Consider the following 14,341-nt stretch of genomic DNA (forward strand, 5'->3'; position numbering starts at 1 on the left):
AAAGTAATGCATTACAATATTGCGTTACTCCCTAAAAAAGTAACTAATTACGTTACTTAGTTACTTTTTATGGAAAGTAAAATTGTAATGAATAAACCTCAGGCTGAAGCAAAAGTAAATTCACGTCTGTACAGTAGAACGCAGGAGAAGAAACACACTTCAGCAATAAAAAAAAACAAAGCACTATTGTTAGTTTCTCTAAAGTCATTTTTGCTTATTAGTATGGTTGAATAACACTCCAAAGAGAAAGGAAAACTTGAAATCGCATCATATGACCCCTTTAATACTTGTTATATAATATTAAAATTCATTTATACATAGCACACACCAATATTGACTATATGTACATTTAAAAAAGATTGATTGTTTCATTGTCAATAAAACTGGTATTATCTGTACTTTCCAGTATTGAATGACACTTTTTCAGTATTGAAAATATCTATCTCTACAATTTGTTCTGGTATTCCGGGATTGTCTTCTCTGTTACAAATACATTTGAATGTGTTTTACAATTCATCCAAAATGAAGTGTGATATAAGGTTGCCTTTTAGAAAGGTGTTTGCATCATTAATATGAGCGTGGGTAAGTGGGTAGCTCGCTAGGTTTTGGAACAGAGCTTCTATGTAAATTTATGTGTGTGTGGTAGATGTCTCGTTTGTATATTTGTGAGTGCGTAATGGGGTTTGGATTTTGTTTACGCTGTTACTAAGCATTACCAAATTGCGAGCTAAAGTGTAGCCTCTGTCACACCATTTTAGTCAGGGCCGTGAACATCATATGAAGTGGGCAGTTGGCAGACGTGACGGCACATTGTTTGTTTTTCAGAAAACGGCCTTGCTGACTGTTGTGCAATTGTTTGAGCGGACTTGTCTGTATGCGAATAAAAATCTGTTTTAGCAGGGGATAACTGCAGATTGAAATTGTAAATCCTCGTCTTCACCCAGGGAGCAGGTCTACCCCATTCCCGTCTTGTGAGAGACCCAGTCGGGACCTCTGGGCCAAGAGATTTAATGAAAGCACAATCTGCACTCAAGACATTTTCATTTCATCTGAACTAAACCCTTCCTCCCTGTTATATCTCCACAGCTACCTGAATGATTTAGACAGAATATCGCAGGCCACCTATATACCCACTCAACAGGATGTGCTGAGGACTCGAGTCAAAACCACAGGCATTGTTGAGACACACTTCACTTTCAAAGACCTCCACTTCAAGTGAGCACTTCAGGTTGCTTTATTCCAAAACTGCCAAAAACATATTCTTGGCTAATCTAATTTCAACCTAAAAATCACAAGAAAAAGAAATGATAGTTTGCACAAAAATCAAGCCTATTTTAGGACCATTTTGGACTTTTTCTGTTCTCCAATTCTCAGTAGCTTACAATAATACAAGAAAATCTCATTATTATTGAAGTGAGAAAATATTATTTTTCAATATATATATATATATATATATATATATATACACACACCATATATGTCATGCACTTGCAAATACTTAAATTGAGAAGTGCATTTGTAGAATGTAATTGTACATGTACAGTATGCTAGTATTAGTTGTACTGAATTTATGCTGATTGTAATAAAACAAATTATAAAACATTATTACAGTAATGGAAATTTGGGGAAAATTTGTATAATTGTCAAATTATAATACAAAAAATCTTAATGGTTCAAATATGTAGGGGAAAAAAAAAATATATATATATATATTTTTTTAGGGTAAATATGACTTCATATTGATGTATTAGCTTTATTACACTTAACATAATATCAAATGCATTTGCATATCGAAGGATTGAACTATTAGGAAGTACGTCATAGTTTAGACTGTGGAGATACTGTGTGACTGCAATCATGTGCAAGAATGATAGAAAAGAGAAGCAGAGAGAGACAAATGGAGAAGTGTCAGTCTCGTACTGGTTTGCACTCTGATTCAGACAGGAAGAGGAAGTACATATCGTCAGTTTCTTTGCCCATATTTAGCTATAGACCTCTCGGAGTTGAAAACTATTGTTCAACTCAATATCTGTGTATGCTATGTATTTTTATGCTTATTAGAGCAGCAGTAGCTTAGCAACATGCTAACACCGAACTCTATTAAAAGCAATTGTCTCATAAGAACACTATTTTTGGAGTACCACAACAATCACTTCTGTGGTTTGATTTCAGCTAGTATGCTCCCTTAATAAGGCAGCTCACTAGTTTAGAACAGAGTTACAGAAACTTGATAACCATTTTAAAATGTCATGTATTTCAGGATGTTTGATGTTGGGGGTCAAAGGTCAGAGAGAAAAAAATGGATCCACTGTTTTGAAGGTGTAACTGCCATCATCTTCTGCGTGGCACTGAGCGATTATGACCTGGTGCTGGCCGAAGATGAAGAGATGGTACCAAAGTACTTCCTGTGGCTTTAAAAAATACAGAATTAAAGTGCTTGCAAGGCAGTGTATATAGAAAGTCCACTTTTTCTTTTTCTTTCATTTGTTATTACATTTTGTGGTTCAAGCTGGAAGCATGAAATGTGCAAACTTCAAACTTTTTTTTTTATATAGTAAATGTTAGTTTTTGAATGGCCAGTGGAAGATTTACATATTTTTCTTAAATTACTTAGAATTTATTTGTGTACAGAATTGTGATTTGCCTACTTTCTACTTTTTATTAATTAAAAATAAAACATTTTTGTTAACTGAAATAAAGCTTAAATCAAATCAAATATTAATATTAGATGAAAAACAAACGTACATTTTTCTGCCTTGCAAGCATTGGTATTTCTGTATTTCATACAGAAAATGTAAATCTGTATACTGTGGTCTTAAATCGATAGTTGCCCAAAAAAGACAATTCTGTAAATTTACTCAATCTTACATTAGAAGAAAAACAATGAAATGGCATATGATAGCTTTGTGTGAGCAACAATCTGACATTTAAGTTATTTAACAAAAACCCAGTTTTAGCAACTAGGACATTCCGCTACATAACTGCTTTTATCCCTGTAAACCTATTATAGATTTGATAAAAATCCTATTGTATACAGGTCCTATTATATGAAATCTATTTGAATGTGTGAATGGGGGGTAAATTAAGCCTGACGAGAAAACCAGTTCTTGCATTTATCATATAATCCATGTCAATGTCATATTGATTCAGTTCGAGTCCTACTTTATTAAGGGTTCGCAAATAGGTATTGATTGATTTAATGGTAAATGGCAGAGGGATAAAGCACATCTCCACCCCCAGTCTGTATTCCATAAATCAAGCTTTCGAGCTGTGTTGAAAGGCAACTCGATAGAAAGATGTAGTCACTACAGTAAATCATCACTGAGTAGACTGTGTATATTATTGTGTGACATAATATATTGTTTAAAGTTGCTTCCAAGCCAAGATGCTTAATCGACACCCCCTTTCTATTTCTCGAAGTCCTCATTTCTTATATTCCATCAACCAATTTTTCTTTCTGCAGAACCGAATGCATGAGAGCATGAAGCTGTTTGACAGCATCTGCAACAACAAGTGGTTCACGGACACCTCTATCATCCTGTTCCTGAATAAGAAGGATCTGTTTGAGGAGAAAATCAAGAAGAGCCCGCTCACCATCTGCTACCCAGAATACGCAGGTCAGACCCCCATACTGGATTTGTAACAATATATTGTATTTTGTCATTTTCTATTTTCATTTAAATTTTGGTTAAAGTTTTAGTAATTTTGTTTGTTTTGTATTTTGTCATTTTCATTATTTATTTATTTTTAATTCGTTTGATTAAATTTTAGTTTTAGGCTCAGTTCATTTAGTACTTCAACTAACTAATCCAAGTTTAGATTTTTTTATGGCGCAGGTGCAACATTATTTCCACTCCGTAATTTTAAAATTGTGATTTTCAAGTCTGGATAAAATGTTATATAAAATGTTAAATGTTATTGAAAAATTATGGACACAGCTCTAAATTATTATTCAACATGGGGGCTTGAAGGCCAGAGCAAAAATCACAACCTTAATCATTATCAATGGAATAACATTTGTGTGGTCCTTTATATATTACATTGTTTCCAGTTATTTTATATGTCACAGGAACAAGTGACATCACTTCCTCATATTGAAAATATTTCCTGTCCCATCTCACAGGGTCAAATACATATGAAGAGGCTGCCGCCTACATTCAGTGTCAGTTTGAAGATCTGAATAAGCGGAAAGATACCAAGGAGATCTACACTCACTTCACCTGCGCCACCGACACCAAGAACGTGCAATTTGTCTTTGACGCAGTGACCGATGTCATTATCAAGAACAACCTGAAGGACTGCGGACTCTTCTAGAAGCTGGCTTGTATCTGGTGAGGATCAGCTTTGTAAATGTCATGTGCGCCTCTGTCATGCTGGTGTGCTGGCCACGCAGTGTGTGTTTATATGCAAAATAATCAATGTTCGTATTGCGGATGAAGTCACATACTTGGCCTGGAGCCATCATGGAATAAACACTGCAGAACAAATGTGTGTTTAAAGGTCATGTGTGTAGTTGATTCATTGTTTTGGTAAAGAATTATAATTTTTTGGTGAATGATTCTTCATGGCATGAGTTTAGGGCCGGACTACCTCCTAGGGGGCAAAAGCTTTTTAATTCGCATTCAGACTAGGCTTGCCGCAATAGACGGTGCTGACGGTGATACCGGTGTTAAGCCGCAACACCGGTTACGTCACTTTCCCTTCTTATTTATTTGGTAATATATAATACATGTTTACTTATTTCCACTTATATGTTTACTTATTGTTTTGTATACCTATTTAAACTTTATGCAAGTTATTTTATATTAGGCATAGCCTTCACTATAACATGGTGTATTTTTAATCGTTTTGTTAATAAAAGTTCTATGTTTTATATATAGGCTAAAGTGAGTTTGACGTTGTATTTTGTTGTTGCATTCAAGCAATTGACGCCGAACTGCCGCTAGTGAAAGTAAAATGCACATGGCGCTTTTAAGCTATTTAAAAGCGAAGGAAAGCGAGGAAAAGAGGGAATGCCCCGCCCAAACGAACAATTGCTTTACACCGAATTGCCGCTATTTGAAAGTGAAAGTAAAATGCTCACGCTGCTTTTACAAGCTATTTAAAAGCAAAGGAAAGCGAGGAAAAGAGGGAACGCCCCGTCCCCCACGGTATTACCCCACGTTATTACCGGTGTTGTCACACGTCGATTAACCGGTGGGAAAATTTCCTCACCGTCACAACCCTAATTCAGACACATTCAGATTAAAAACTTGAACTTGAACTTTCTATTCATCAAAGAATCATGAAGAAAAAAAGTGTATCATGATAATAAAAAAAATATGTATCAATGCTTTCAACATTGACAATAATAAGAAATGTTTCTTGAGAACCAGATCAGCATATTAGAATTTCTGTGACTGAAGACTGCTAATGGCTGCTGAAAATTCAGCTTTGATGGAATAAATTACATTTTTAAATATATAAACAAATAAATTAAAATTTTAAATATATTAAAACAGAAAACAGTTAACTGTAATTGTAATAATAATATTATTTCACACTATTACTTTTTAATGTATTTTTTGATTCTGAAAAAAAAAAAATGCAGCTTTGGTGAGCACAAAATCCTACCAATGACAAACTTTTGAATGGCAGTGTTTCTATAATCATAGCATTACATACCACCTTTTAATCATGATGTTAAATGTTGAATTGTAATGATGGGTGTGAACTAAACAACTAAAATTTGCAGTAAGTAGTTTACTCTTTATGCCTTGTTCGAATATGATTTAAGTCACATTTAAGTAACTCTTTTCTTTTTTTTCATTTTAGGTGCAACGGAAGCCAGTTTTGATGTGCATTTTGTTGGAGAAAGATTGCAAGGATAAGTATGGAGAAAATTGGTCTTGGACCAGTGCTGTACATTACGCCACTTTTGTCAGCTTTATTTATGGTTTTTGTCTCTGGAAATTTTAAAACGTAGCATTTAAAAATTAATTGTGTCGAATGTTCGTACAGTCGTTGCTGTCGCAGCCATGTTGTTTATTTTTCACCCTGACAAGTTTGTTTCTTTTAGATGATGGATTTCTTTTTATTTTGCTTTCTTGCATCAGAGGAGTTCCCCTTTACTTGTAAAATGTTACTTTTTCTTTTTTTTTGCCGTTGCGGTTGTTGCTATGGGGAGAGAGGAAGATTGTGCTTCTCAATCCCTCATACTGGATGTTACTAATCTGAGAGCACAAATCCTCATATGCATAATGTGGGTGTGTGAGAGAGAGAGAGTGTTTGTGTATCTGTTTGCGTGTGTATGTATATATATATATATATATATAAAATATGCGATGTAGTGAAAGCTAATGGTTAATACAGTGAGCGGTGGCCCAAACCTGCGGGTCTCCATGGCAACAAGAGTAGACCAAACAGTCATTTCAGATGGAGATGAGTCCTGTTCAGCTGTCAGTTCCGCACGCAGGACTTGGAATGTGTCTCTCAAGCACCTGTCATCAGACACTAGCCGCCGTTATAACGGCTTACTGCTCGGAGAATTACGTGTCACCGAGGAACGCAACTGAGAGACAGAGGGACTGAGAAGGGGTTCGGGATTCACAGAGAAAAAAACAACAACAATATGATAATGTCTGCAAACAGATGTTTGAGGCAAGCGATACTGTTGATTGATTTTGAAGAAAACTGCCACCTCTGTCTGTGTGTTCTCCATATTGGGGGAACATTTGTACACTCATTTCCCTTATTTTGCTAATAAAAGGCATTTACTTCCCTGAGTTGTATATTTGTAGTCTTTTGTCACCCTCTACTCATCCCTATCTTCTCACTGGCTTGAGAAAGAAATTCTAAAGCAGCCACACATGTATGATATGAGGAGAAAGCAACCCTAAAATGTATTGCAACAAGCTCAGTGAAAAAGCTAATCCAAAATGGCCAACACAATGTAAACGTACACTTCATTCTGTACCAAAAAGTATTTTTATTAGTAATAGTTTAGTGTGCTTTAAAATTGATTATTTTACCTAATATTTTTTTCCGAACCAGAATACCACACTATTAGCTTAGCCTCATGCTAACATCAAACTCCACTGAAATCAATTGCTAATCAAATCTCCTGAGTGGAATATAAAACTCTGTTCTATGTAAAGTGTGCCAAATCACTCACGAGGTTCCATGTCAGATTCACATTTACCGCTGCTCAGTCATTTATTTGTTGAAAGTGACTTCGGTGTGAGCGGTGCTTTGTGCATCGCTACACTATTAACAATAGCAAATGGACTCTCATTAGCTAATTTTGCTAATGGTTTGTGAGTCTATATAAAGGCCTTCATATCCTTGTCAGTCAACATAAAAAATGTCATTCACAATTCATTGCACTTTGTAAAGTGTCTTTCCCAGTGAAATGGGGAAAATAATGTACAATGGAACTTTATTTATCCATCAGGAACTGACTGGATTATAAGAAAGTGGGTGTACTAAAGAAAAATGAAGCCAGTCTTGAATGAGAGTTTGCTAAAACAATTCCCAAATAGCTGTCTGGCTATTGGCTAACATTATGACTGGCTCACTGACTGCCAAGAAAAAATGTAATGAAATCAGTGTGCTAATAGAAGCTTCAGACAATTATAGCCCCCTGTTGCCTCAGATAAGACTCCGGGTGGTATTTTCCTAACCTGTTTATAGTAAAAGCATGCTATGAAGTGTAGTTGCTGGATCCATAGCTGGGCAAATGGAAGCACTGAAGATTACAAGCTACTCTAGGGAATCATCCAGAGAACCTGGCATGAATATAGGTCACAAGCCAGGGAGCCAGTAGAGGAGGATATAGAAAATATCACTAAAACAGCTTTTTAGTGCTCATAGTTTTGTTGAAAAGGGGAAATCCATAGTAAACTTCTGTTTTTCTTTCTTTCCAAGAAAGGGATGGACATTTCTAGGTGATTAAAACTAAAGTCAGAAATAAAATGTGTGCTTCAAATGTCTGTGCCATTAACCCAAATGTGTTATTATTAAAATGTGTTAGATTTTTGTCTCCACAAAAAGTGTATTTCACACTTTTAAGACCCCTACTACCAAGTACTGACAAAACGTATATTATAATACAATAAAAATATATGTGAGAATATTTAAATAATCATAGAATATAAAATGTGCACTTTTATGATCTTTTTTTTTTAGCTTATCCAAAAAGTTACGTTTGTAGGCCAAGCAGGTTTTCTAATGGAAAACTGAAAATTGCTTTGCTTATCTAATATGATATGACGTGTAACTAGAAGCATTGGTACTCATGTAAATATTCGTTGTTTTTGTGCTCGCTTGAATATTTTCGCACCTACGTCATCTGCAAATCCTCACCTTCACAGACAGCTGAACCACAGTGCTCTCTCTTTCTTCAACTTGAGGTCAGGGCTGACGTGCTGAGTGCTATATTTATGAGGATTTGCTGCCTGTGGAGGAAGAACAAGACAAGAAAAGATGAAAAGATCATGCTGTATTTTTAGACGAAGAAGAAGAAGAAGAAAAAAAAAAAGAGCGAGATAAATTAGTGATGATGTCATAAGGGGGTGGGGGCTGGGGGGATGGTGATGTAGCAGTTTGACAGTAGCTGCATTGCTGACAAACTCTCTGACACAAATGAGCTGAACGACTGATGTTTTTCAGAGAACAAAGAACATTATTGTAGTGCTTCTTTCTATATGTATTCATGTGTGTTTGTGATTACCAGTTAGCAGCACAGTGATAAAGGGTCTTATCAGTGTTGTTCCAGCCCTGTACACAATGTCAGTGTCAGGCACCTTATTTAGCACAAAATGAATGCCACTTCCCTTACCTTGGTTTCAAAAACACACACAAACGCATTATAATATATATATGCACGCTCACACACACACACACACATATATAAATGAAAAAAGCAATATAAAAGTATGATATAAGAAAGCTGTACAACCTTTGCACTATATTCTGTTAAGTCTCCCAAAGTTGACATTTTCAGCAAACAATTACTCATGTGTCTTTGTTCCTCACATCAAATTGCTTCAGAAGGTATTTTCATAACATAAGCGCTCCAGTCCCCATCCACTTTCACTGTATGGAAAGGAGCAGTTTGGACATTCTTCAAAACAGCTTTTTTGGTGTTTCTAAATTTTGATGGTATGAGGGGGGAGTAAATTGTTCGACTAAATGTACCTGAAGGAAACTCTCATTTTTATTTGAACTATCCCTTTAAGGCTCACATAAAATGAGTCATATAACCACTTTTTGGTGGATCCTGTACTGTAAACCGATTGATAATTTCTTTGGCACATGAGTGTGTCTAATTGTTGCATCCATTGAGCACTCAGTGTTCTCTGTTGAGTGTGGGAGACGAGAAGCATTACATTTTCCATTAGTGACCTTCTCACACAAATTTTAGACATGTTGTAAAGCATTAATTTGATTAATAGATAGCACTTCCATCGAAGCAAGAAGCTTTTGAGCATAGAAACTGCACATCCAAACACACAATTTAGCGTTTCAGTTTACATACCCAAAGCTTTGGTAATCTAAATAAATTATAACTTGATATAATTTGCACAAACCTAAAAAAAAAAAAAAAGCTGTGCTTGATGCACGTGTATAATATATATTTTACCTCTTTCTCTGTAACCAGCAGCCTTTTTCTTTCATATTAATGCATGCCCCGTGATGTCATCAACTCTGGACTCCATAGCAACAGAGATATTCCTTTGGTCTGGTGATGCCTTCAGCAGGCTGTTATTAATAGCTCCTGATGTTTTCACTGGGACATTGAACAATGCATAAAGGCGCACATGTACTCATGTTCGGCTATTATAGTTCTTAGAACCGATTTTTGATGTGGTTCATGTCAGCTGAACAATGACTAATTTTGAGCATTTTCATAAAACAGCTACCTAGAAACAGCACTAAAGAGTCCATTTAAAAACAAATGAACATTCATCGACAGTGAAAAGAGGCTGCTATCATTTTCCACAAGCTGATAGCAAACGGTTAAAGTGGGTCACAAAACGATTTTGTCACCCACTCTGCGATCAGTTTGTTTTTCCCTCTCACTCTCATTCTCGCTCTCCCTTTATTGCTAATTTCTCACGGTATGCATACATTCATCCCACATCTTGCTGCTTTAGTATACAGTGCTCATATCATATTAGGAAAACTCAACAAAAACACAGTTTATTCATACAGACATGAATAAAACTTGAAAGAGATGTGCTCTTTTTTTCAAAGAGTCAGACTGATGATTGTACGGCTGACAATAAAACAGATGAAAACTTCTCATATACTCACGTAGACAGGCATTTAAGGACCAAAATGGGTCTTTTTGCCTTTATCTTTTTATTTTTAACAGTAATATTGTGAAATATTATAAAGATTTTAAATAACTGTTTTCTATTTTAATAAATCGTCAAATGTAATTTATTCCTGTGATGGCAAAGCAGAATTTTAAAATACTAGTCTGGTAATAATTTTTTTTTTTTTTTCAGGTTTCTTTAAAGGTTTTTTTCAGCATTTATTTTAAATAATTTTTTACAATGAAAAGTCTTACTGTCACTATTAATCCATTAAAAAGCATCCTTGCTGAATAAAATTCATTTTAAAGGGGTCATATGATGTTGCTAAAAAGAACATTATTTTGTGTATTTGGTGTAATGAAATGGGTTTATGCGGTTTAAGGTTAAAAAAACACATTTTCCACATACTGTACATAATTGTTTTTCTCTATGCCCCGCCTTTCTGAAACGCGTCAATTTTTACAAAGCTCATCGGTCTGAAAAGCAAGGTGTGCTGTGATTGGACAGCTATCCAGTGCGTTGTGATTGGCCGAATACCTCAAGCGTGTGACGGAAATGTTACGCCCCTCACCATATTGTGATGATGCTCTGTCAGGCCGGAGCGATGATTCAAAAACATGAAAACCCATTATAAACGAGGCATTCGTTGCATCCAGTGGGCACATAATTATGGATTATAATGACGATTTGAGACTTTAGTCTTTGCAACTTTACAGATCTTCTTTATGCACCAAGAGCTTGTAACACTCCAAAGAGAAAGGAAAAAGTGAAATCGCATCATATGACCCCTTTAAATAATTTAATTGAGTAATTAATTTCAATCTTACTGACCCCAAATGTTTGAACAGTAACACTAGAAATAAAAGTCTGAATCCTTAAATGACATTTACTGTAGACAGACATGACCAACAGTTTCAGTTGGTACACTTACGCAATGTTCTCGTAGTGAACGCACATCCTGCGTCTTTAGACTTTCAGTCCAGGCTCAAATATGAAAACAAACGGTGAATATCTGTTATATTTAAGCATTGTATCACAGGATGATGACTGTCTGGATATAGCAGCATGGGTTTGTTGGGGCAGATGTTTATGTTGTTTTACCGAATCGAGAGAATCTGTGGGCAGAACGCTGAGAGTTCTTGCATGAATCATCTAAAGCATGGCCTACATTTCTGAGTCTGAGTTCATACTGTGACATGAAGACACAATTTATATGCAGAGCAGCAGCCCACAAACGCTCCTGCGTCTGTAAACAAGGAAAGAGAAAATACAATGCTGTTACACAAACAACATGTTCATCATGCCATTATTCTGGTCGGTTCTGGCACCATTTTAACCTGCCAGAACGAAATGGATTTGATCAGATGAACATGGCTGTTGAATATTAAGCAGGTGAATGCTCAGTTAGCATAGTAACATCTGTCCTCCAGTCATTAAAATGTGCTGTTTCCAGCCCACCACATGGAGCAGCGCCACCGCTTAAGCACTTAATGGATGATGGTGAGCAGCACTGGAGCTCCGTCATATATATTTAATCAGTTAATTTGTCATTTAGACATGCTGCTTTCAGAAACTCTTTACCTAATTTATAAGGATGAAAAATGCACAGGCTTAATTCATTCCTCATGCATGCTAAATGTGGATGACCATTTTATGTTCGAATGAAGGCTGCTTTAATTATTGTGACCTTTTAGCATCAGACAATAACGTATCAATTGAATAACGTGTATAAATACATATAATAAATAATCACATTGACATAAATAATTAACTAAGCGCTTTTGATCTTTTTTCGGGAATTTGATAACATTTTGGCAAATAGCACATAATGTTCCCTTGACACTCAACAACTGTGTTCAGAAAAATTGTCCAATTACACAATCGGAAAAGACTTACTGTTGGTTGGGTCAAAGCAATCAGCAATTTCTGGATGACCATTTTATGTTCGAATGATGGCTGCTTTAATTATTGTGACCTTTTAGCATCAGACAATAACGTATCAATTGAATAACGTGTATAAATCCATATAATAAATAATCACATTGACATAAATAATTAACTAAGCGCTTTTGATCTTTTTTCAGGAATTTGATAAAATTTTGGCAAATAGCACATAATGTTCCCTTGACACTCAACAACTGTGTTCAGAAAAATTGTCCAATTACACAATCGGAAAAGACTTACTGTTGGTTAGGTCAAAGCAATCAGCAATTTCACACCCTCTCAATTTCTAAATGAAAGGACAAACCCCAAGCTGTTCAATTCCTCATTCTGATTTATCGAGTGGTGGAACATGCTGTCCTGTATCACAGCGCCACCCAAAGGACACGGAAGGAATGATTTGTTCACCGCCTCGTTGAGGGTCTTCATACACGCACACTTTATGTTTTTTTAATGCATATGCCTAATATAGCAGACATCAAACATCTAATATACAAGTACTTTGGTAGGTTAAGTAATGAAGTCATTAAACAAACAAATAGTGTTAATGGTTAAAACTAAATTAATATTTTTTTCTGATAGTGTGCATTAATGAAGAGTCTTAAAGCATGTGTTGTGGGATTAATTAATTCTCAGGGGCTCTGCTGTTTCCTGTGTGGGAAAGCAAAGCTCTTTAATGGGAGTCATGGAGTCAGTCATCAAAACGAAGCTGAATGCACACTCATCCAGAACAGAGTGGGAGCATTCATGATGGAAATTATCCAGAGACCCATTTATCATTTGAAACAGTACTATAGATTTGTATTCTAGATGTTATAAAGGGGAAAATATATGCATGAATCAGACATTAATTTTAAGCATTTCATATGGAAAAATCATATGATATAAATACCTTATGCCATCCTAATACCTTCAGAATACTGCATAATTTATTTACAAAAAGTTACATTTTAAAAATGTATGTTATGCATATGAATTTGTGGTGTTTGTACACTACTACAGTTCAAAAGTTTGGGATCCGTAAAATGTTTACGTTTTTAGTTAGTCTCTTATGTCCACCAAGGTTGCATTTGTTCAAACAAAAATACAGTAAAGACTAAGCAATATTCTGAAATAATAATACAATTTAAAATAACTTGTCTATTTAAATATATTTTAAAATGTAATCATTTATTCCTGTGATGGTGAAGTTGAATTTTTAGCATCATTACTTCAGTCATCAGTGGAGTGCATCATTTCTGAATAAAAGTAGCCTATACATTTTTTTATATAAATAAAGAAAGAAAGAAAGAGCAGTATAAGGCACTTTAATGATGTCAGGTATTATAATTAAATTCCATTCATTTAAATTTCTTTGTGATGCACTTGGTTATAATTTTGACATACTAATAAGTGTAAGAGTGGACGATTTCTTTCTGCACAGTGAAACTGCATTTTTCTGGACATAAAAAGTATTTAACTAAATATTGAGGATTGTGAGGCACTAAACTATTTCTCTTTTTATGAAATAATACATGACTAACATGATTAGTTATCAGCAGTGAGAAAGTAAACTATTCTGTTAGAGCAAACTAAAAATATCAAAACAAATACAATCTTGTAAGACAGGGGTGTCCAAACTCAGTCCTGGAGGGCCGATGTCCTGTAGAGTTGTAAGAAGACAAACAAGAAAAGACATCACAGTTTGAGATGCCTCCATTGCCATTTCCTGTGAAAGTGGGCACCTGTCTCAATGTTCCTCTCAGACAGATCCTCATTCTGCTTCATTGCACACAAATATGGAGATTTAAAAGGCCTATCTGCTGTTTTTTCCATGCACCGCCATGTCCACACGTACATGGGTATTTTTTAAAAGTTTTTCCTTCTTCCGTTTAAAAAAAAAATCTCCGTCCACATGAAAACGCAAACGCATGCTATGAAGCACTGTCAAGAGCATGCCTAACCAACAGGTGGCGATATAATCTCAACCGTAAAGCCATGTTGGCCAATCAGAAGCCTGAAAAAGTTTCCAGTAGGCGGCGATAACAGCGCAGGCTCCGACGTCACAAGCCAAAAACTCCGGTTTCGCTATCTACACGACAACACTGCAACCGGAGTTT

At 35.5% G+C, this 14,341-nt stretch overlaps 1 protein-coding gene and 1 long non-coding RNA gene across 2 annotated transcripts in view; one reads left to right on the plus strand and one right to left on the minus strand.

Annotated features, from left to right (window-relative positions):
- Positions 1–6,770, plus strand: part of gnai1 (guanine nucleotide binding protein (G protein), alpha inhibiting activity polypeptide 1) — a 25,638-nt gene extending 18,868 nt beyond the window's left edge. Inside the window, exons 5-9 of the mRNA XM_016515511.1 lie at positions 1,087–1,215; positions 2,261–2,390; positions 3,464–3,617; positions 4,124–4,331; positions 5,815–6,770. Coding sequence (XP_016370997.1) covers positions 1,087–1,215; positions 2,261–2,390; positions 3,464–3,617; positions 4,124–4,314 — 604 coding nt within the window. The 3' untranslated portion in view covers positions 4,315–4,331; positions 5,815–6,770. The remainder of the gene's footprint in view (positions 1–1,086; positions 1,216–2,260; positions 2,391–3,463; positions 3,618–4,123; positions 4,332–5,814) is intronic.
- LOC107710679 (uncharacterized) overlaps positions 2,345–14,341 on the minus strand; it is a 15,086-nt gene continuing 3,089 nt past the window's right edge. Inside the window, exons 2-3 of the long non-coding RNA XR_001636623.1 lie at positions 8,344–8,435; positions 2,345–2,411 (exon numbers count right to left, since the gene is read on the minus strand). This is a non-coding gene — a long non-coding RNA (uncharacterized LOC107710679). The remainder of the gene's footprint in view (positions 2,412–8,343; positions 8,436–14,341) is intronic.

The sequence above is a fragment of the Sinocyclocheilus rhinocerous genome, unplaced genomic scaffold, assembly GCF_001515625.1.
Source record: "Sinocyclocheilus rhinocerous isolate Xijiao unplaced genomic scaffold, SAMN03320098_v1.1 scaffold357, whole genome shotgun sequence".
Lineage (NCBI taxonomy): Eukaryota > Metazoa > Chordata > Actinopteri > Cypriniformes > Cyprinidae > Sinocyclocheilus > Sinocyclocheilus rhinocerous.